Source organism: Haliaeetus albicilla, chromosome 22 (genome assembly GCF_947461875.1).
Source record: "Haliaeetus albicilla chromosome 22, bHalAlb1.1, whole genome shotgun sequence".
Taxonomy (NCBI): domain Eukaryota; kingdom Metazoa; phylum Chordata; class Aves; order Accipitriformes; family Accipitridae; genus Haliaeetus; species Haliaeetus albicilla.
The window spans coordinates 7,160,536-7,183,639 of NC_091504.1; the positions used below are offsets into that span (position 1 = coordinate 7,160,536).

General features: G+C 41.3%; 2 protein-coding genes across 7 annotated transcripts in view; one reads left to right on the top strand and one right to left on the bottom strand.

Annotated features, from left to right (window-relative positions):
• The window catches only part of TMEM204 (transmembrane protein 204), a 32,462-nt gene extending 21,183 nt beyond the window's left edge, over positions 1-11,279 (bottom strand). Inside the window, exon 1 of the mRNA XM_069809547.1 lies at positions 10,199-11,279. Within this exon, the coding sequence (XP_069665648.1) occupies positions 10,199-10,478 (280 nt within the window). The 5' untranslated portion in view covers positions 10,479-11,279. The remainder of the gene's footprint in view (positions 1-10,198) is intronic.
• The window catches only part of IFT140 (intraflagellar transport 140), a 93,804-nt gene that overhangs the window by 63,412 nt on the left and 7,288 nt on the right, over positions 1-23,104 (top strand). For all 6 annotated transcript variants that reach the window (XM_069809540.1, XM_069809535.1, XM_069809536.1 and 3 more), the window contains one exon: positions 20,961-21,138. In XM_069809540.1, coding sequence (XP_069665641.1) covers positions 20,961-21,138 — 178 coding nt within the window. The remainder of the gene's footprint in view (positions 1-20,960; positions 21,139-23,104) is intronic.

The window sequence follows — 23,104 nt, forward strand, 5'->3', positions numbered from 1 at the left end:
GTTAGCCGCAATTGGTAAACAAGAGGTTCATAATGATTATAATGTCTGCACAATTACTGGTGGCATTTGTGTTAACCATTACCTTCTAGAATCTATTGTCTAAGACTGTCATGACATAGGTATTTTGGATGTCCTACCTTTTTTGTTTTGAACTTGTTAATGTCACCTGTCTCCTGAAGTTTAACTGTGAAAGGGGTTTCCTATAGCTAGAGGTGGATGCTTACAGCAGAACAGAACTGGATGCTGCAGAAGGTGTTTATTCCTTAGTGTGTATCTGACATAGGTGAAGGAGAGAGGGCAATCCAGAGTATATCTCTGCTTTACACCTATCTTTCCTTCACCTCCCTTAAGATGCAACTTGGTTGTTGAGAATTGGAAAGGATTAGACACTGAATGGCTCCAAAACTTTGCTCTAAGCAGCCATTGTTCATCAATATAAAATGCTAGTCTCTGACTTTTTCCTTCTGGAAGCCTATCTTGATCCCAGTTTACTCTGAGAAGTAATTAATTCATGGACAGGGTATCCAGCTGGGTCTCTTGTACAGCTGGGGGTACTGGCTAATGAATTCTGCTTTGTTTAAAACACAGTGATCCGTCAAGGGTCAAAACCCAAACTCCAGGGATGGGACCAATTCAAATTCCTTGTTGTTTTGCTCACTTCCTAGACCAGATGTATCCATCTGGATTAGAAATGTTGATTTGATTTTGTTATTTGCAAGCAGCAATTTTGTTTTGTTATGTTCCTTGATAGCCCCAGGACTATTTGTGCTTTGCAGAAGTAGGTTAGTCATATTGGAGAGAAATTTGCAGTGTTTTGGGATAATGAGGAAGGATGATCTCACTGAAAAATCAGATTAAGCTAATTGCTTAAAATGTGAGGTTTTCTTCCCCTTTTCTGTCTGCATATAGGGGGAAAAAGAATCATAACTGGCAATTTAAGCTTTTTACTGATTAAAGCACAGAGTACATATGAAGGAAACTAAATGGCCCAAGACTTTAATATTTGTCTAAAACTTCCCCTGAGAAATACCACTTTTGGTGAACAAAATTTTAGTGCAAACTTAGGTCCAGTTTCTGTAACTTCCTAAGTTACCAGCCCTGGGAAGAGTCTAGTGACCGTACATTTATTCACTATATAGGGACAGTACTGACTCTGAACACCTCACTGTGGCTTCACAATTTCCTGCCTGTCATCTAAGCCGCAGGGGCTGACTGTGAGCATGCTGGTATCGTATCCCCACTGTGGAACATAAAATGTGTTACATCAAAAAAAGCTATTTAAACTTTGTAATTAGATGGGCAGGAATTCATTATGCTTAGCTGAAGGATAGTACCACCTTTAGGCTGCTGCTAAGTTGATTACATCTATCAGTTCATCCATACTTTAAATCTCCTGAGGAATTTTGCTGCCTTTTTTCTACTGATTGTTTTGGTGTTAAACAACTACTTTAGTTGTGTTTAACTTCAGTTTTCTTTTAACCAAAAGTTATTCTTTTGGGTATTGATTTTAAAAATCATTCCAACCACTAGAGTTCTGAGTGTAATACCTTTTCATCATTGACTTGCTTTTTAAACATTACTCAGTTGTTAACCTTTTTTCACTGTCAATATAAAAAGGCAGACTTTATAGGAGGAATTCAATGGTTGCAATGTTTGCGATGAAAGGAAATTAAAAAAAAGTATTCTATCGGTGCTCTTTCCTTTTTATGGTTCTTGGGTTTATTTATTGATTACTTATTCAGTGAATTATTGAGTATACATTCTGAGATGTACCTGATTGTCTTCATAAACGTTTCATGTTCATATGTGACTTTATTCTGGAAAGGAGGGTAAATGGTTGTGTTTCTGAAACAGAGATTTCTAAATAATTATGGATAGAACTGGTAATGCTTCTTATGCTTAAGTTGCTTCACTTGGTTTTGTAAGAAGCCATTTTCAGTTGCTTGTAACTGCTTGACTTCATCTTCTTGGGCTGGGTGTCTGCACGCTGAGATCATATTCAGCTGTTAAAATTTAATCTAACTACATCAGTAATTAGATTTTCTCTAATATAATCACAAGATTCTAACCGAGTACACTGTTTTCCTCTGGAACTTGACTTGGCACCTAGAGTACTGTGTTACCTGGAGTACTCGTTCAGCTCTGGGGCCTCCAATGTAAGAAGGACATGGACCTGTTGGAGTGAGTCCTGAGGAGGGCCACAAAGATGATCAGAGGGCTGGAGCACCTCTCCTATGAAAACAGGCTGAGAGAGTTGGGGTTGTTCAGCCTGGAGAAGAGAAGGTTCCGGGGAGACCTTATTGTGGCCTTCCAGTACTTAAAGGGGGCCTGCAGGAAAGATGGGGAAGGACTTTTTATCAGGGAGTGTAGTGATAGGATGAGGGGTAAGGGTTTTAAACTGAAAGAGGGTAGATTTACATTACATATTAGGAAGAAGTTCTTTACTGTGAGGGTGGTGAGGCACTGGTGCAGGTTGCCCAGAGAAGTTGTGGATGCCCCATCCCTGGAAGTGTTCAAGGCCAGGTTGGATGGGGCTTTGAGCAACCTGGTCTAGTGGAAGGTGTCCCTGCCCATGGCAGGGGGATTGGAACTAGATGGTCTTTAAGGTCCCTTCCAACCCAAACCATTCTATGATTCTGTATTTTGCTGAGGTGTTATCCTGAGATATGGGATACATCTCCTGCTATTCTATTAATACTTACTCCAGTAAGTAGTCTGATAAGTCTTAGTATACACTGCCTTAACAGAACCATAGCTGGCAACTAAATCCTCTGAAAGCCCAGCAGCACTAGGCATGTTCATTACATCATGGCTCTGTTGTCACAGAGCAGTGGATATGCCGCAGTACTGACTACAGTCTTTGCATGTGTTCATCCAGCCAGTGGTACCAGATACTCAAGAGCAGAGAGCAAAGAGTTTGTTCTGTCCAAGCTCTGAGCCCTCGCTATGTGGCTCCAGTGAGCTCCACTCCTCATTCCTGCCCCAGTTACTAAGCCATTTGGAAAATAAGTGACAGCTATGCCTGTGCATTAACCTAAAGGTTTGAAGCCTGCCCATGATTCAGGTTGAGCTTAGTGCATGGTTTTGTACAGCAGAGTTCTACTTTTTCAGCCTTTCGGAGTAATTTTTAAAATCCACCTTATAGGGACTTTAGAAATGCAAAGCCAAGCATCCAAACACTGGGAAAAGCCACAATAGTACACTTTTACCTACATGGGCTTATACTGTTTTTTCCTGGGAGATCTGATCCATTCAACACATGAAATAGTGCTTTGCAAAAAAGCTGAAGTGGTACCGTTCAGACTGGCTCTCTATTTGACTTCTGTCCTGCTAACTCTTACTTACGGTCTTGCTGTTAATGAAATTGCGTTCCAACCTGGAGAACTGAATTCTGTATTAATAAATAATTTTAGAAGAAACCCTTCTTTATAATTCTAAAAAAAATCTACTTTAGCCAAACTTTTGGCAACTAATTGTGTGTTCTTCTTGTTTTGGATGTCAGCATTGTCAGCAAAGATAGATGTGCTGTGCCTTGAATATCAAGAGCACTATGAAAATGCAAAGTACAACTATGCTTCATTTTACAATGTAGACATAGGAGATTCAGCACTTACTGTTAAAATAGTTAAGAGATGATAAGGACAATAAATAGAATCACTGTAATTATTCATTGACAGTCAGCATGCTATGCCTCCCAAACTTCTGCTCTATTAATGAAGTTTTTGCACATTTCATTCCTTCTGCTGATTTAAATATGTGGTATTTATGTTGTTAACCTCTTGAGCTGTTTTTTAGAGTATGAATTAGGAAATACATTGAAACACTTTAACGGTATTTGTGAAACAAACTAAAACAAATGCTGGCAGTATCTAAGTGCACCTTTGCCTGACTATTTAACTGAGACTGTGGGAAGATCTAATTGAAGCATTGCCTCTTTGATACAGATATATTTTGATGGTCTGAATATACAATAATTTCTGAAAAATGAAACAGATCTGAATCTAGTTTTTTCTTCATCAGTTTGTCCTTTCCACATGAGCATGTTGTTTGCATGTCTTATTGTAAGGACAGGACTTTATCCTCAAAAGGAAAGTGTATCCCTCTCTCTTTTCTTTTTAAATCTCCATAAGCAGCCATATAGCTTTCAGCTACAAGAAGTCCTCAATATGTTCTGTTGCTGGATGGTTATCTTAAAAATGAGAATGGTCACTTATTTTGCTTGGTTTCATCTCCTGTGTAGCTTTCTAAAGTATGCAATTTATGCTTTTTCACGTAAAAATAATATTTTTTTAAAAGGGGGGGGAATCCAATCGATTTCGGGATAATTAAAAGAATGTTCTGATGTGAGAAACTGGTGAAATCTTCCATGCCTTTAGGAATTTTGGAACTTTATGATTGAGCTCATCTGAGCATGAAACTTCATATCTGCTTATTTAGTTTGAAAAGCATACAGATCTTGTTTGGGGAGAGAAGAAGAGTGTGGTTGGTGGTTGTTTTTTTAACAGCGTCAGTAGTTACTTTTGGAGTGAAGACATAGCTACATCAACTATTTTCAACATGAACAAGTGCTTGTGGTTAAATGGTGGGCACCTTTCAAACTCAACATTAAGACCAATTCTACACAGTGATCAATTTTAACAGACAAGGCTGTTACATATTTCTGGTTGAGATGTTAGTTGTCTACATGTTATGGTTTGCCTGTTTATAAACATCAGCAGGGTATTCTTGTTGGTGGCTGTAATAAATGCATTTAATCTGAAATTTTCAAAAGCTCCATAGCCGTTTTCACTCTTAATGCTTTAACTGAATTCAAAGTCTCAATAGTGAGAATAATCAAACATTGATTTCTCTGATAATATTTCTTGCAACACATGTGAAGGTACTGTATTGAAACACATATTAGGTTCATTTTCCTATCCTGGATCCCCAGAAGTTTTGAACTTTTCCAAAATAAGTACACAGCATAGTAAAATCCACATTAAAATGAGCATTCACTCTAATTTGAAGAACCAGCCGTCTTACAATTCACCTCCAGAAAGATCGCATATTGGCCTCTACCATTAAATTAGTAATTTCACTTATTTAAATATTGATCATATTGCAGATGTTAGGAGGGGGAATCACAAGCCCTGAGCTGTCGGCTGTCTGCACTGCCGCCATCTCTGTGTAACAGCTTGAGCAATTTACCAGGCAACCATGTGTATAGTAAGGTTTTGGGCTTTTTTTAATCTGATGGTAGTTCCTGTCTTCTCCAAATGCAGTGGGCCTCCTTTCTTGATCTGTATATATTGAAAACGTTACGTGTGTTTACAACATGCTCAGCTGCTTGACTCAGCCTGGCTTCCATACAGCCAAATTTCAGAGAACTTTGTGGACATTGGAAATTTGTGTAAATACAGTGGACATTGACACTCAGGTGAACTGGAGCCTCTGCAAGCAAACGTCAGCTCCTTATTCCCACACGGAGCAGCATCCTGCCTTAACTGCTGTATTTCATAGTGTACATGTGTTTGCATAAATCATACATTTAGGCTGAACAGGTGTTCATATTTGGTCCCTATGGCAGTCACGTAGGCGCTCAGGATACCGTGCCTGTCCCTGGCACTGGTTTTACTTCCTTGTAAGAACTACAGTTAATGAGAGCTATCTTGCTCTGGGCATCTGTAGTTGATATACGCTTCCCACTGTTGGGATTTTTATTACATCTTCTGGAGCCCCAAAGAACTGAGCAAGGTTTTTAGATCTTTTTAAACCCCGCCCTATTCCTGCGTCTCCACATTGTTCATAATGTTCTTTAGACAAAAAGGGACAGACTGTGACCTTGGCTAATGAATAAATCAGCTCCATCTGTCCACCCAGAGATAGCCTTGTAGCACAGTAGGGCTTAAGGGCATATTTGTACCGCGCAGTGTGGTTAAAAATATCTAAGCTGACTCCAAGTCATCTGGTGTGTTCACACAGTGCAATGCAGTAGTACTGGCCAGGACATAGGTAATGGTGGCTTTGAGTAGGTCTGGTTTGCTCTGAGAGGGCATCACTGGTGGTGTAGCTGCGTGTTCTTGCTACTTGAGGTAGCTTGTGTGTCCCTGCGTGATGCTGCATCGCTTGGTATGCTGTGTCTGCTCATGCATCAAGTGGACACAAAGCTGACTACTGAGTGCTCCAGACACGCTGTCTTACCCAAGATCTTACTACGTGTATGCTTCTACTATATGTGGTCTTTTTTTGAAGGGTTAAGAGATGCAGACAAGAGCATAATCTTCCCAAATTTTGCAACAGCTCTGAAACTGCATGTCCATAACCTTTGGCAAATTTCTTTGCCCTCACTCAGATGACAGGAGAGTGAAGCTACCTGGCTAGGTTTCGTTGAAGTGTTTTGAAGAGGGGATGTGCCATCTGGGTTCTCAGTGAAGCCTTTAAGTTTGTATCGCCTAGTGGTTTGTCCATGTTAGAAAGACTTTGATTGGTGTCCTCATAACTGGGCTCTGATTCTCTGCATAAGCAAAGATTTCAGATCTGATAGTTTGTTGCCACTAAGGGAACTATCTCACCCCTCATCACACTTGCCATCGCTCAGCTCATGCTAGAAGCAGTACTTGTTGGACTCCTGATACCACCGGTTAATCCAACAGAAAAACAACCACGCAAAAAACCCATCCTATCCTGCTGCTCAAACCTTCCACTCCAAACCTGGGTATTTTCTTGTTGTTAGTCATTTGAACTGTCTCACAGAAGCTTTTTAGCATCACAGATGGTTGAAAGAAGGGTGCAGGAGTGCACAGCGAGAAGGAGAGAAAGAAAGAAGTGGATAAAGACAAATGGAAGGGCCTGAGATCTCTCCCTTCCAGGAGCAGTGAGGCTTGAGCTTGAAGAACAGAGTTGAGGTGCTTTCCCCTAGGACCAAAGTCATCCACGTTTCTTGTGTTGTGCCTTGTTGAAATAGTTCACATTGAGGTGCTTTGTCCCCATATAATATTTTTAATATCATTTACTCCTGTCCCTGGATTTTTTTTCCTATTTCTAATCTTTTTTTTTTGTCACAGCGTCTCTTTGCTGCAGCATCTGTAATCTCCCCTTGTCTTTTATGTCACTTGGTATTTATACCAGTGGTCCTTTACCGGCACTTTAATATCCTTGATGTGGTGTTTACATCATAGGATTTGAATGTAAAACACCTTAGTTTTCCTCTTGCTCCAGTGGTTTGTGTTATGGTGAAATAATTCACACAGATGTCCTGTTAGTGGGGAATTGGATCAGAGAGGTATTTGGTATGGAATTTGACTTTGTGCTTCCAGAGAGGCTTTTGGCAGACAAGCTCCATCACGTTGACTTTTCCTGTTCATTCTCTGCACAATCTTTTGACAGATCAGTTACCATGAATTTTACTCAAAATATGCAAAACTTCAATTATTATTTGTTTCAATTTGCTGTAGTTTATTTTTAGTTTAAGCACATGCAAGTCCTGACACAATGAGCTACTTCCATAATGTTTTTGAAAATCATTTTGCTTGAGCTGTGTACATGATGAGGGGAAAAAAACCCACCCCAGCTTTATTGTGTCCCCTGAGAAGGTGCTTTGCCAATGATTTCAATGGGAGAAAGAGCACGCAGTGGAAGTCAGTGAAAAAAAGGTTTTAAGAATGTGTTTCTCTCTGCCAGTGAGCAAACTTGCTTATAGTAGTGCATTTAGTTGGCTGTTATTTACATAGTAATTTTACAGAAGCCATCAGTATATGCAAAAGCAAATTTTCAAACATTTTACAGTTTTTCTGTTGAACTGTGAGATAAATAACTTGCAGGATGTGGCCTTTTTTGCATTGCTATTGGAAGACCATATTTTCTATTTATTCTTCTACCAGTGGCATCCAAAATACTACATGTTAACTCCTATCATCGAGGAAGGAATTTATTTGTTCAGAAAGTTATTTTTTATATGTATGTATACATATACACACAGACACATGTTTGTGATTTATCTACAGCTGACAGATGAAGATTGCCATATATATTACTAAAATAACATGTGGTTTTTATTAGATAAATTCTTTAAAATGACGAAAACGTGGATGCAGAATCAGGCTCATATTGTGTACAATCCATGGAAACATATTTATCTTAAAAATATGTGCAACAGATATGTTTCTTCCTTAGTTTGTCATGGCACAGCTGCAGAGGTGAGATTTTTTCTTTTAAATGCTTTCTAAAGATTCAGAATTGGCCTGTTGCTTACTATTTCCTTCCAGATTAAATAGTGAATGGATGCTTTATTCCTCACAAATTGAGTCATTTGGCTTCAAAGTCCTCCTTTAAATGAGAATTTTTAAGATTGTTTGTTAAAGAATTCTTCGGGGGACGTGATCATGCTATAATTTTTACTCTGAAATTTTAAAATTTTCTATCACATTTTGCTGCTTTTTTATGTAGGAAGTTGCTGCCCATACAATTCTGCTATGAAACTGATACATCTGTGCCAATCTTTATAGCACCACCCATCTTCTGACCTGTGCACAGCAAGAAATGCAAGTCTGTGTGTTTAAAATGCTGCAGGAGCCAAATTCAATATGCAGGAGCTGTTGAAAATAGAACATGTACTTTTAAAATTCATGAATGGTATGCATGTTTTTCAAGTTAGAACATGGCTTATAAATATTAATTGGAGCAGTGATGCCAGTGATGAAGTTGCAGATACACATCAAGGAAATTTCTCAACAGTCTAATCCTTTTTATAATTATTTGTCATTACAAAAGTTCTTTCAGTTAAAAAAGAATTGAAAGTTAGGTTTAGGGCTAGTTTCAAAGTTTTCAGTTTGTGATTTATGCAGGTTTAACATTAGCAAATGTGCAAAAAATGTTACTGCACAATTTTGTTGGAAAACATGATATGGAATGGGTCCACATTAAAGCATTTTTTTAAAAGAAATTCCTCTCATATTTCTTTGTTTTTGTCTCCAGAAGGATATGAAAGACTTTGAGGAGGAGCAGAGCATTTTGCTTTCTCCACATTTCAAACCATGAAAAAAAATCTATCTGAAATCACTTATGTTACTAATACCACCGTACTTCAGAGGCACCAGAGCTGTTCGTGAGCAGTGTTAAAATCTCTGGAAAACCCTAGTGTCTGTCAAGGGATGAACTTTATAGATATTTGTTCTGTTAAATTCAATTCCTTGAAGGATGCAGTTCAAACATTGATTTGGCGGAACGAACAGCCCCGAGGCACTGCTGCTCGCAGCCCTCGTCTCTTAACAGCTTGCTCAGGTGCCTGCCTGGAAGCCAGCAGAGGCTTGCAGTGGAGCAAACTTCTTAGCACCAGGGTTAGCTGTGGTCACAGCCGTGGTGTCCGAGATGACCGCAGGTATTCCAAGCACAGTTCTGCTCTAGTTCCTTAATGAGAGCAGGGTTGCACCGTTAACATTACGAATGTGATAAGTTAGGTGCACTTTTTTATTATTCAGCTTTATAATTCTCAACATTGGCTTACAGGTTTCATCTTATCAAAAAATTTAACTAGCTCAGTTTAAGCTATATGCATTCTTTAGATCCCATGAGTCTGTGAATTTGCAAAATGAGAAATACACCATGCTTAATGATTTTCATGTTCTCCAAGTAGTATGCTAATTGTGTTTTTTCACCAAGAAGAATAGTTGCATACATTAAGGCCTATCTCAATTTTACATGTTTTTACCAAAACTAGTTCTGTCTTTTCTGCTCCTGGCACTTCCAACAAAAGTAAACAGAAGAGAGAAATAACTTTGCATGGCATCTGAATACTTTCTTTAGGTTTTTTTTTAATTTTATGGTATTCAGAGCAACTGTGGTTGGGATTTAATGTATTGAGCAGGAAGGGATATGCTTATAGCAGGAACCCAAGAGGGAAAAGCGAGATGTCTTAAAGCTTAGACTTACACTTCACAGATTATTTTTTCAAAGTACCTTGTTCCATATGCTGTACAAACTAGACAGCACAATATAGATTACTGCTTTTAGGGTGGGAGGAGGAGGAGTTTAGTTCACTGGTGGACATAATTATTCCTGTTTTCCCAAATTAATTTATTCAGGGGTGAATGTTAAGAGATGTTTAGAATCAGACAGTGAATGATTTCAGGATGCTCTGCTAGGCTATAGATTCCCTGGGGACCTTGTACACTGCATCTATCACGACATAGTGTAAGCAGAGAAGACAAGAAGTTGAACTTACGTTTGACAGTACTGCGTGACTCTTGGAACCCAGCTGACTCTGAACCCCAGCCCAGGGCTTCACACTCGCGCTCCTCCCCTTGCCCATGCCTGGCACTCGTGCTTGCACCTCCTCTGCTCTTTTCTGCCAGCCAGCACATCTTCCAGAGCCCCACACTGCGCTTACGCCCATCCTCTAGGGTCTGGTATACCCAGTTGGGAGTAAAGGCAGCTGCGTTGTTAAGAATGAGTGAGACCAGGGCTACCAACACAGCCGTGGCTACCAGTTTCTGGACAGTCATATCTGACTGTCAGCTTGCTGCCAGTCTTTGTTTGCAGAAGACACGAGGTCTCAATCAGCTGCAGCACATTGAAATTGGACTTGAGACAGAGGCAGCTTCCCTAGGATGTTACGAGTGGCTAGAGGACATCACCGTTCATTCTCAAAGTCAACTCCAGAGGTGTTTCTGATCAAGGAAATGAGAATTTTGCGAGGTAGGTAGAATTCCATAAAATAAGAACACAAGCTTTTTTAGGTCCTTCCCAGCTTTGGCTTATCCACCTTCTTGCACTTTGATAAGTAATGCCAGTCCTGTGATGAACTGAACGATAGGGAGGTCCATTCCTTGTGAGACGAGGCGAAGCCAGAAAGAATCCAGTCTCGAGGCTGGAGAGCCTGAGCTGCTGCCAGTGCAGAGGCGGGGATGCTTGCCAGCAGCGTGCCAAGCGCGCCGCGTCCTCCGAGGCAACCAGCGCCACTCCGAAAGCTTTTTTTTTTTGATGCAAACTTCAGAATATCCCACAAACCGTGACAAATGTCATTCTCTCAAAGCCAAGCTGAGCTGGAGGTGAATGCTGTCATCCCAAAGGAGCTCTGCAAGTTTGGAGTATCTCGAGGAGTTTGCTTTGCCGTGTCCCTCTCTGAAGATCCGAGCTGCGAGTGCAGGGACCGGAGAACAGCCACTGCTGTGAGGAAAAGGCCCCCCCCACCTCTCCACGAAGAGGAAATGGCTGTTTTTGTGGCTGTTTTTGGTGAGCCTCTGGGCGTAGTCGACTGCAACAAACAGAGCCACTGCCACAGCAGTCAAACATTAACAGGATGTGTTTCCTGAAAGGAAAAGACTATGGAGACTTCTAAAGTTGTACCTCCTCCCCTCGGCGAGCCCCCCTCCCCGTCTCACTCCTCCTACCCTCCCAGAAGCACAAAGCAGGGCTGCGAGGATGGGGCTGCGCATCGCAGGGGAGCCCGGGGAGCACCTCAGAAGTCCTCTTTAAAAGGGAAAAAAGAAGTCCCTAGCCTCGACCCTCCGAACATCAGCTCTGCAGAAACGGATTGAGGAGAGGGATTTTGAAATGCTTTTTACTAAAAGCAAAACAATATTGAGGTTTGCAGTTGAACAGCATGACGAAGGCGGGGGGGGGGGGGGGTCCACTGATGTCTCCCTTCCTCTCTGCAACCCTAGAAGGGAGCATGGCAGATAAATAGAAAATACAAAAACTCGAGGTTCTCAACCTGGTAAAAAAAAGAATTTGAGGTTGTCTGAAAAGGCAGTTGGAAGTATTACGATGTGAATGAAGTTGAAAATCTCTGCATTGCAACTGGGCAGGGCTGGCACAGCCCTGAGCCCCACGTCCTGGTGTGCTGTCAACGCTGGTAGCTCTGCAGTGCCTCTGAGAAGGCTGGCCACCTCCCTTCAGTGGCCAGAGGATGGAAAAGCTTCTGCAAGTTCCTTAATATAATGCCTCTGTTCACAATCCAGTACGGAATTGATAACCATACAGCAAGCCAGGACCGCAGTGCTGGTGCTGCAGAAGCTGCAAGGAAAGCAGCTTTAATAAACAGATTAAAAAAGAGTTGTTGAGGACATTTCAAACTGTCCCTGAACATGGATGTTTCCAGAGGGCTCTTTCAGAGACCCACTCTCCAAATGGCTGTTTGCTGTTTCCATGGCCTGCCATAGCAAGTCCTGCTGCGGGGCCGGGGCTGAGGGCAGACAGCCCTGGCAGGTATTGCCCTGCTGCTGCTGCCGGCCTCCCCTGCTCCTCTGGGCATTATCGCCTGTGGTTATGCCCTTCCTTGAGCTGAGCCTGTCAAAATTCTTTAGGCTGAAAAAATACTGTACAAGGTGTAGTATTAAATAGTATATTGTGAAATGAAGGTGTGACATTCTTGTCCACAGCCTGGAGAGGGAGTAGCGAGAAGTCGTGGCAGAGTACCTGCATCACCAGGCGCAGCCGCGCTGCACTGACTCCACCTGAGATGTTGGCACAAGAATTCACATTAGTGTCGTTAATAAAACTAGGTTAGAAACTGATTTATAGCAGTTCTGTCTTACCAGCTAAGTTACTTTGCCCTTAGTCAACAAATCCACACTAACCCAATACACGTAGACAAACTGGTTGGAAATTTTTTGAAAGGCAACATTTTATTTTCTAAGACTTGTGGCTGAGAGGAGTGGAAAATATTTCAATGAAGTTCATATGCCCCTATAGTTAGTTTTCAGCTATTGAAATTGAATGTACAAATCTGGCTATGATTTCACCCCTTCTTTGTGCACTTGGCTCATTTTTAATCCTTAAATGGATTAAGCTTTAGGTACTTTGAGCATTTTCATACTTTGACAGCAGTACAACATCTTTGCTTTCTTTCTTTCCTGCGATTGGCCATGTTTCCATACATCTCTGCTTTTAGAAGTTTCAATATAAATAACACACTGGTGTTCTGCCATTCTTCAAAGAAATTTCCTAACAGCATTGACTATATTTTCATATTTTATAACCCATGGATTATTTGTTACTATTTTTAAGGCTGTGATTCAGCAGCAAGGCAGGTCATGTTCATATGCAGATAATGCCAGGAGAGATTTACCTTTAGGGAAAAATCTCTTCTACCCAATCACACGCCTGCTTCTCCCCCCCCCCCGTCTTTGATTTTTGTGATTTGTTGAAATCTAAGCATGTATTTTCACAAGGGCACAAACTTTCTTTGCATGTTACCTGTAAAAAAAAAATAGCAATTGTATTTTGCAAAGGCTGGACAAATCAGTCTAATCATTTAAAACTTAGTCACATCTCTTCCTCTTTCCACACAGATTATTTGGTGTGAGAATATTCAACCTCTTTTTTTAATTCCATCAACATTAAAAATAAATCATATCCTTCCTAAGTCATACTTGTCTTTGAGCATCAAAGGGACTAGGTCATCTAAACATCATGGCATTAGTTTGTGGTTTGGGATATATGATACTTGAGAAATTCTTCATGTTACATGTGCAAATCCATGAAAGTCAATGAGTTTGCATTTAAGGCAGCTTTCCCAGCGGAAAAAAGTAAACGTCTTTCTCCCAGATTGCCTCTTGTTGTTGCCACAGATGGGTGGGTGGCTATGTAGTGAGTTGCAGCTGGGAACGGATGCAGATGAGTCAAGTGGATCAGTTCACTGCCACATAAAACACAGGAGGTGGTGCTGGGGCTGGTGACAAAGCTGGTCTTAGATCAGATGCTGCATCCCTCTAGCTACAGTGAGGTGGTCATCTCTAAAGAGGCTGCATAATTTTAAGTCCGTATGGTCTCTCTGTTGATGGGGACTGCCACATCACAAATGATTTGGGACTTTCAGTTTTTGTGATGATGAAATTTTTCTGGGAGCCCCGGTCATGGCTCACAGAGCAGAAAAGACAGCAGCACTGTGGTCTTCAGCCCACCCAGATAACACACCAGTACGGAGAGTATCTGAAGCGCAATGTAAGGCAGTAGTAATTGCTGTTGGATGCCGTAATTCAGCAAGCACATGATCACTTTTTTTCCCATGGCAAAATTTCTGGTGGATGTTCTTGTCTGGAAGTAGCTGTTTGCTAATTGTTTGTTCCATGCTAGAGAGTGGTTCTGCTCAGTGGTAGGTTACATTACTGCATACAATTTGCACAGCAGCTTATAAAGCATTTTGGGTCTTTCGGGGTGAGAAATCAGTTACGTAAATGTGATTTTACTTTCAGATTCTCAATAATTTAGATCATATCAGATAACTAGTTGTTTCTGTACTGCGTTTGTCCATTTACTACCTAGTAAATTCTGTTTACAGTTGCTTATGCAGGGCATAATCTTTTTTCTATTATTTTTTAATAGGCAAATGGCTTTGCATCATTCTATTCAATTAATAAAATAAATAAATAAATAAAAATTCAATAAATTAATATCTAAAGATGTAAAATTGGGGAATTACCCAAATGAGTAGATCACACCAAGTCAAAATTAAATGAGTTTTGCAAAGATCTGGCAAATTTTCCTAGTCTGCTCATACCAAAATGGTTCACTTACTCATTTTTGTTACAGTTTTCATCAAATGGTTCTTGTTGGTGCATTCACAGTCAGTGACATTCTCTATCTCCCCTCAGAGGTCTTGTGCTTCCAATACAAAACAGTCCAGGAATCTTTCTGATCCTTAAAAAAAACACCCCAAAACACCTTAATGGACACTACTGAAAAATGTGCAGCAGTATATTCAATTGCAGTACTTACTGCATTCCTTAGGACACAAGAGTTTTGTTTGATACAGTTCACACTGAACATTAGCTTGGTGTTGATATTATCAGGATAAGTTTGGAATAGACAAAGCTATCTATTTCATATGGTATTACAGATAATATTCTGTAAAGCTTTTGTTGCTTTATCAAATACTCTGCTTCTGCCAGGGAAGAGTTTTTAGGAATAATCTAGACAGCTTTCAATGTTTTGATAATACATGAAAAATGCCTGACGTATTTCTCAGAGAAGGACTCATTTAATATGATTAACGCTATCAAGAATCTCATTGAATTGTTGCAACTTTTCATACGTTATTTAGTTCCTTGTTATCTTTTAGTTCCACTGAACAGGCATAACCAGAATCCAATAAATACATTTTAAAAGCACCTAATGTAATTTAGCTACATCAGATAACGCATCATTTTTTCAAGTCCCAAGTTTTTTCCAGGTTACAGGAGAACAGACAATAAGCCAGCAATTTTGACTTTTTAACTCTCTCTTTATTTTGCAGTGGTTTGAAGATAAGAACAGTCTGTCTTTATAGATGTGTTTAATTTTACATAGTACTTCTAAACTATCAGCTTTTCATGCCTGCTAACCTTAGGTGTTACGTCATTTGTCTCATTTGACCATGTCCAAGCCCTCTGTAGATGTTACGGTCCACAGCGTGATGCTTTTATCCTATGACCAGTCTATCAAGTCACGTGTATGTAAAGTTGATCATAAATGAGTTACCTGGTCAGAGTCACCCACCGTTGTACATTTCAGCCAGATGACATTATTCTAACGTGTTTTTTCAGGGGTTGGAACATGCAACTTTAAGTTACCGAAATCCAGGCAAGGGATTAACATTTGAAAAATAGTAATAGATGTTGCTAATTTTCCTTAGGAAGCAGCACCTGCTTTGTCCCATCCTTTTCCTTTGCATAGAAAACACCCCCGAGCAGCACGTAGGCAGTGGGGGGAGGCTGGGGAAGGGTGGTGCCCAGTGCCCTGCAGTGTTTGTCCAGGCCAGCCCAGACTCTGCTTACGTTAGAGTAGGTCTAGTAGCAAACCCTTCACACCAGAATGGTTCATCCACTGTGGTCCCAGTTGGCCAAGCTGCTGAGAATCTGCTTTGAATTTCTTGTATGGTTTGTTTTGTGATAGGAAAGCGAAGCTTCCTTGTCCCCACCGTTGGGTCAGCAAAAGCTCTCCCACTTGCTGGATCTATTTCCATTTTCGACAGCCCAGGCTGTGCCTGAGGCACAAGGGGACACCCACCCGCTCCAGGTAGATGTATGCCTTAGGGACGTAATAATATATTATGATATATTATCTATAATAGAATGTTATAGGGATGTAATAGTATATTGTTATATATAATATAGTGTTACAGATACTACATCTGATATTAGTGTTATTGTATCTTACATTAGTATTTTCCTTTGCATTATACAGTAGTATCTCAAGTATCATTCTTTTAAAGCAGAATACTCAGGGTCCTGTTCAACGAACTGGGGCCCAAATCGGAAAGAGAGATTCTTTTTTTTCTCCTGATCAAGGTATTTAGAGGCAAGAGATGAAACATATGTTCATTTTCCAAATATATTCCATTAAATGTATGGAGAGAGATTTTGTAGTGAGGTGCTTCAGACATATAAATCTCTAGAACATCTAAATAATACTCCATTCACTGGATTTTTTTCTTTAAACTTTCATGCAAAATGGGCAATGAAAAATATATAGGAACAGAAGAGTTTGTAAAATCAGACGGTTAGATGCTATAAACATAGTTTCATAGAAAAACAGATGCAAAAGATCAGATAGAAAGGAAGAAAAACTTTTTCATCAAATATATGGTAAAATTGGTGTCCAGTCTTAAGAGGTGTCAAAGTTTGCTTTCCAAATCCATAATGCTGTTGATGTGGCCTGGAGCCTGGGGAGTTTGGGGTGCAGCAGCAGATCGATCATTCATTCGTGCACGTCATGGGGAGGTGTCGCTCCCCGGGGAGCACATTCCCATGGCTCGGCTCACACTGTTGCTGCGTCTGGTCTTCATTAAGTTTCCAGCTTCAGCTGATGAAGTACAGATGTGAGCGGCTTTCCAGGGGGAAGAAAAGGAGGAGGAGGAGGGGAAGAACAGGAAATTCCCAGAGCATGAGTTGGGGGCAGGGTAAATTATTACTTGGAATTTTATATGCGACAGTGGGGCCAGGCCTGGAGAGAAGAGTTGCTGCCTTTTAGGGATGCAAGGCAGATTCGTCTTTCTTGCTTACACTAACAACTGTTGAGAGATAAACCGTGGGTTTGCCTGGGATTTAAGTGAGCCTGTTCTGTACCTCCTGTTTCTTGGTCCTTAACCAGACCAGCAGTAATTTACCCACATTCCAAAGGGGCAGAAAAACTGACGGGCAGGACCCTTGCTCTGGTGCTGGAGGTGTCCGCCTGCCATCTCAAGGCCGAGGTTGTTCTTGAGACACGGAGAAACATGGAAGTGTGTTGCTGATGCTTCCTGGATCGTTCTCATCTCTAAACCTATCCCTTGCCTGCAGGCCTGCCCGCTTGTGCCAGCAAGCCTGCCGGGTACCTCAAGCTCAATAGTTTGCAAGGGAAATCTCTAAAAAAGAATTTGGCGCTATAAAAAGTGACCATTCTCTCTGATCAGTGATGTTGTGGAGAGGCTGGAGGTTTCTTTTTGGGGTGAAGGTAAAACTGAGGTTCTGGCTGAAGGTCCCCTGGTCTTTCTGCAGGAGCTGTGGTGGATCAGTCCCAGTGTCCTGGTCCTCGCCCAGGTTTGGGAGCATGGATCTGCTGCATTAACCCCCTGTGGTTTTGGTGAGACACAGTCCGTGCCGTTGCACAGCTGAGGCTTGGTTGCGGTGTTCTGTGGTGGCCAACAGCTCTGGGGTTTGTGCTTCTGTTAGGCAGTGAGACCTTCTGTGTTATGTGGTAGTTTGTTTTTGTAAAGTACTTTGGTTCTTTTGCATTTCACAGGGTGGTGTTACTCTGGGACCTTTCTAGATTTTAAATACAATCTAATAAACAATATCTTAAAATAATAAATACAAACAAATATATTAATAAGCATGTAATATCTGCATATGAAGATGGTCTTTGCAAGCAAATAGTATGTTGCTGTGTCAGAAATACTTGCATACCTTAGCAGCAGCGTAATGAGTGTGGTGGTAAAATGAGTGGACTCTCAAAGCCGAAACAGTTTTCTAGTATTTTGCTGCAGGAAGAAAATTGAAATCATACATGTATGTACCTTAGCAGAGCAGTGTCCTTCTTGTGACGGACACGTCTGCTGGAGAGAACCAGCCTCTGCTGCAGCTTGCCATGGACCAGGGGAGAAGGTTTGGCTGTGGGTTCTCCCCCATGCAGCTGCTAACAAAGCCATCCTTAGCTCCAGTCGGAGAATGGGAACTCCTCTGTGCAGAGCAGGGCCAGGTTCGTTAGAGGAAACATTCTTTCAAGCGCTTCTGGAGGGCAGAGGCAGGAGAAGGGATGGTCAGAGGGAGGCAATGTTTTCACCTTTCATAGGTACTTGTGCTGGTGAGCTGCTCTTAGCCTGTCTCTTGCCTTGGTCTCCGCGCTGAATGAGTCTGTGCAAGCACTGCTCTACCGTGAACACTTCCAAATTCAGTGTCTTTGGTCCGGTTTGACCACAGTGGTGAATTCTGGTGTGTGCTCACCATCTCTCCAGCTGGGACTGTCAGAAAGGCAGTGCTTGCCAAAATAAAACCTAATGCAGAGCACATCAACTGGAGATGTTTCTTCCTCTGTATTTGTTGCACCCAAGCAGCACCCTGCTGCTGGAGCCTCTCAGGTTTGTTTTGCAAATGATTTGGAGTGGAGGAGGAAGAGGTGGGATGGCAGAGCTCCAGCTCCTCAGGGCAGAGGTACATCTGGGTGGTCCACTGCGTACGGCTGGCATGGGTGCCGAGGTGGCCCACAGGCAGGCTGTGCGCGGGGCAAGAGCTCCCAAAGAGGAATCCTGGGGGCAGCAGCTCCCACCGTGTTTTGAAGTTGGCAGGAGGCATTGCCATTCAGGGAAGCATAGTGCAGCCGATAGATGATGAGTACATCTTCTAAGTCCTGTTGTGTGTCTCTGCACACTGTTATCTTTTAACTTTGTACTTTAAAATACACTATTTGGTCTATTTCCCTTCAAAAGTTTCCATTCTCTGTAGTCTACATAAGATTTCTCATCTGCTTGTCTGCTCAAGGCCCTGAACTCTCATCTTCTTGCATTGGAATTGCGAGCTGTCCAGGCTCTGAAAAATAAAAATTTTTATTTCCTTTCAGAAACTTGCTGTTAGTCAGTTTGACAAAGCACAGCACAGGCGTGCGTTCCTTCACCCAGAGTGAAATGGCTAGTGGCAACTTCTTCTGGCATGCTACAAATTTTGGAAAAATACATTTCTTTTCCTTGTGCATAGCAAAGCACAGCCATGCCCACACACACAATATTTCACATCTTTTACTAATGACAGAACTCTCCTTTTTGATCACACCCAGGTGATGATATCTGACACAACCTAAATGTTCTCTAATGGTGGTTTTTCTGCTTTTTCCAGTTCCAGATACAGCCAGTGGCTGGAATAAAAGAGAAACCAATTCCAACTTTTCAAAAATCAGGAAAGTCACTTCTGCTGATAAAAGTCAGCATTTCTATATTGAGTGGCGATGCATAGACTTACACGCAGAAGGATCCAGTGCTGAAGTTTATGTAAGGCCTTTCTAGTTCAGAAATTACTGTGCTCTTTCAGTCTGCCCCGAGTCTGGGGGACTTGGACATGTTGGAGCAGAGCATGAGAGGAGGCTGCATTTGAACCACACTCAGCATGGACATGCAGATATAAGAAAGTCAGTAAAATGTTCAGACATGCATTTTTGCTTTTCTAAACAAGGAAAACTTCTGAACTATCTGAAATTTGCCCCTGATTTATCACTTCTGATCCTATTTTATTTTCTCTATACTGTTTTGGCCTTAATGTCACATATTTATGTTGATTACTACCTGAAAAAGTTATACCAGTTGTAGGTGCAAATAAAAGATGCTCTAATTGTAAAGTAAATTAGGAAAAACATTTTTTCTCTGCCTTTCTTTATTGTATGTGTTTGACAGCACGTCGTGTCTCATCTGCTTCACTGCTTCCCGGTTAGTCACTTTCCCCTGTTTGTGCAGGGCTTTCCCACAGCAACTGGGCAGAGAAAAACATTTTAATCATAGGAAAACTGGAAGGGGATTTGCTTGCAGATGCGGGACGTGAAGTGTCATTCAACTTTTTTATCTTTTTTTTTTTTTTTTCCTGCTTTTATCACTTACGTACTTATTTTGTGCCATGGTGGTATCTGAGAACTGTATGGACCATACCTCTGCTGAGGTTCACACACTGAAAAAATCCCACATTTTGAATGCTTATGGTTTCTATTAGTCAAACATATTGCACTTTATTCTGAAGAGCCTCAAATGTAAACAGAATCTATGAAAATCTTTGCTTGTCACCCCATGTAATGGTCAATTGTGTTGCGGTCCCTTGTTGAGCAATGCCGCCCGCTGAGACCTGACGTTCCTGTATGGGAGTGCAGTGCTCAGCCGGTCCCTGCCTCTGTCTTGGCAGATGATTTTGCAATGTTAAGTGGAAGCTCTTAGCCCTGAGGAGTTCTCATTCTGAGCATCGCAAAGCTTTTCTTTGTGCCATTATTTGTGCAAGTTTTAAATCAGAAGATAGTTTGGTTGGTTGTTTCCTACACATCATTCCCTGTTATTGAGTGCAACTATTAGGCTCCTAATAGCTGTTCCATGTTTGAACTATGCAGGACAGTAGCAGGATGTTTCCAGTGTAAGGTTTATGTCTATAAGACTTCTCATAGTTTTTCTTTTGAATTCTGAACACTGATGTGGGGGTATAGTGAATGTCTATATGTTGCAGCTACAGCAAGAACCACAGTGATGGACACATGAAAAATGCTTATATACATGCAACCATAACTGCTTTTGTTTAGACATTGGTGTAAAGCAAAACCTGCAGTATTTCCTTACGGCTGTGGGCATTCAGCTCCAGAACTAACCTTTATGTCTGGGACCTATTTCTGTTCCTTTTCAATCTTCACACAGCAGCTGGAGTCTCTTTGTTACATCCAGCAAGTGTCCAATGTACTAAGAGTTTTCCCTTTCACGCTCTCCTCTTTCCTTGCATCTTACCTGCTTAGTACCCAAGCCTTAACAGTGACACCAAAACAGCTCTCCTTTCCTTTCCCATTTCTTACAGTGAGGCTGTCTGGGAGAACATGGCTCGCATGTGCGTGAAGACTCAGAGGCTCGATGTTGCCAAAATTTGCCTTGGAAACATGGGTCATGCAAGAGGAGCTAAGGCATTGAGGGAGGCTGAACAAGAACCAGAGCAGGAGGCCAGAGTGGCGGTGCTGGCCATTCAGCTGGGCATGCTGGTAAACCCCGCTGACCATACGCATCTGGGAATATCCACCCTGCTTAACTAGAGACAAAAATGAGAAACTGGTCATTTTTTTAAAATTCTGAGACACAAAAAGCTTGGAGGGGAGTAAAACCTATTGCTAGGTTTCCAGGGAGTGATGAGTAGTTCTGACAAATATTTTCCTGAAGTTGAGCTTTTATCATAGGGAAATAGGCATCTCTTTCAGCATTGCACAACCCCGTGCTGCACGATTCCTGCGTGACACTCATCAGGGGCTTTCCCTGAACTCCAGAGGGCTCAGCGGTCACCTGAGCCCTTTTCATGTTCCTCAAAGAGTAGATGAGAATGGGTGTGGCAGAATCTGATGCCTGGAAATAAGACTACCAGGAGGCATAACCGCCTAAGGGTATAGCAAATTAATTTGTCTGTTTTATTAACTGCTGTACAGAATTTATATGGGAGTTTTACTCCCATACGAAAAATTGCTGAATGAAGGAAGCATCTTTTAAGGATGGTTTACGTGTGAAACATTAAACAGAAAAACTGTTTTCTTGGGGCATAATTCTTCCAAGCTTAATCATTCTAGGTTTGACTGGATTAAAAAGATGTACCTCAAAGTATGCTAGCTAAAATATTTCAACAAACATATTTTAAGGTCCAATTTGGGAAACACAAGTTCCCTTTTGGCAGGTTTGTTTGTAGAGTGAAAGGCTAAAGCTGCATTCTGCCAGAGAGCAAGGGCTGGCTTAAGACATTTAAGCAGTTTAGGCAAAATTGATGTTTCCTGCAGAGTTGGAGAGCTCTGGCAAGTCACAGTTGCTGCTTGTGCTGTCCCAGGGATGCCTGCTCTACTACAGTTGCCCAGATCTCCATCCCAGCTTCTCCCGTCATGGGAGCAGTAACTTGCCTGGGTCCAGCACAGCCAGAGGATGCGGTCAGGCTGTTCTCCCCGTACTCTGGTGCACAGGGCAACTGTCCCTCAGACCTGTATCTGGAGCCCGACCTGGCAGCAAATACATACCAAAATGGACCTTGTCTTTCCTGTGTGTCTTTACTGAAGTCTGAACCCATTCCCCTTGATTACCAATAGAACTGAGATCTAAAATGGGTTTGAGACCAGAATTATCATGTGGATTGAAAACTGACCAGATCGCTGTTGCATTAGATGAATGATAAGAGCCTGTATTCCACTCTGTTCACCTTTATTTAATGTCTTCATCAATGATCTGTAAGAAAAGCAGAGATTTTTAATTTGGGAACCATAAAAGATCCAGGCATATGATCTGTAAGAGAGAAAATCTGGGAAGGGAGAATTGATGAAATACCCCACGGTTCACTGGAAATCACAAATTAGATAAAAAATGGCAAGGTGCTATGACAACAAAAAATCTGTTTGGGGCTGCATTTGAGGAGACACCACATCCTGGGGCTTTGATTTGATAACTTCTGTCTAGGTATTTGTTGCAGCTACAGCTGGAACATTAACTTTCACCCTTAAGTATCTCATTACCAGAAAAAAAATGTTGACGAACTGGAAGAAGTTCAGAGAAAATCAGTGCAGATTGTTAAGCTCTTGGAAAGATTTCACAGACAAGGAAATCTTTAAGATAGCTGAATAATTAGAATTTGGCTTAAAAAGGTGTTTAGCAATCTACAACTATTTTAAGAGTATAAATGTTGGCGAGACAAAGAGTAACTATTCTGAGTTAAAGTGAAGAAGAAAAGGAAAATTCAAACTAAATGTTTGGAAAAGCTTCCTGGCAGAAAAACCTATGAGGCTGAAAAGTGTCAATACTCCTTCTTTTGGACATTTAGATCTATTTGGAGAGGTGGAGGGGAACTGTAGTAAAACGAATGCAGTTCTGTTGCTTTTTTTCATCTCGTACAAAGTCATAGTGCAGGAATCTTCCTTCTCTACTTTCTATGCTTTTTTGAATTTGAAACAATAAGAGACAGAAACTATTTTTCTGTCTTGGACA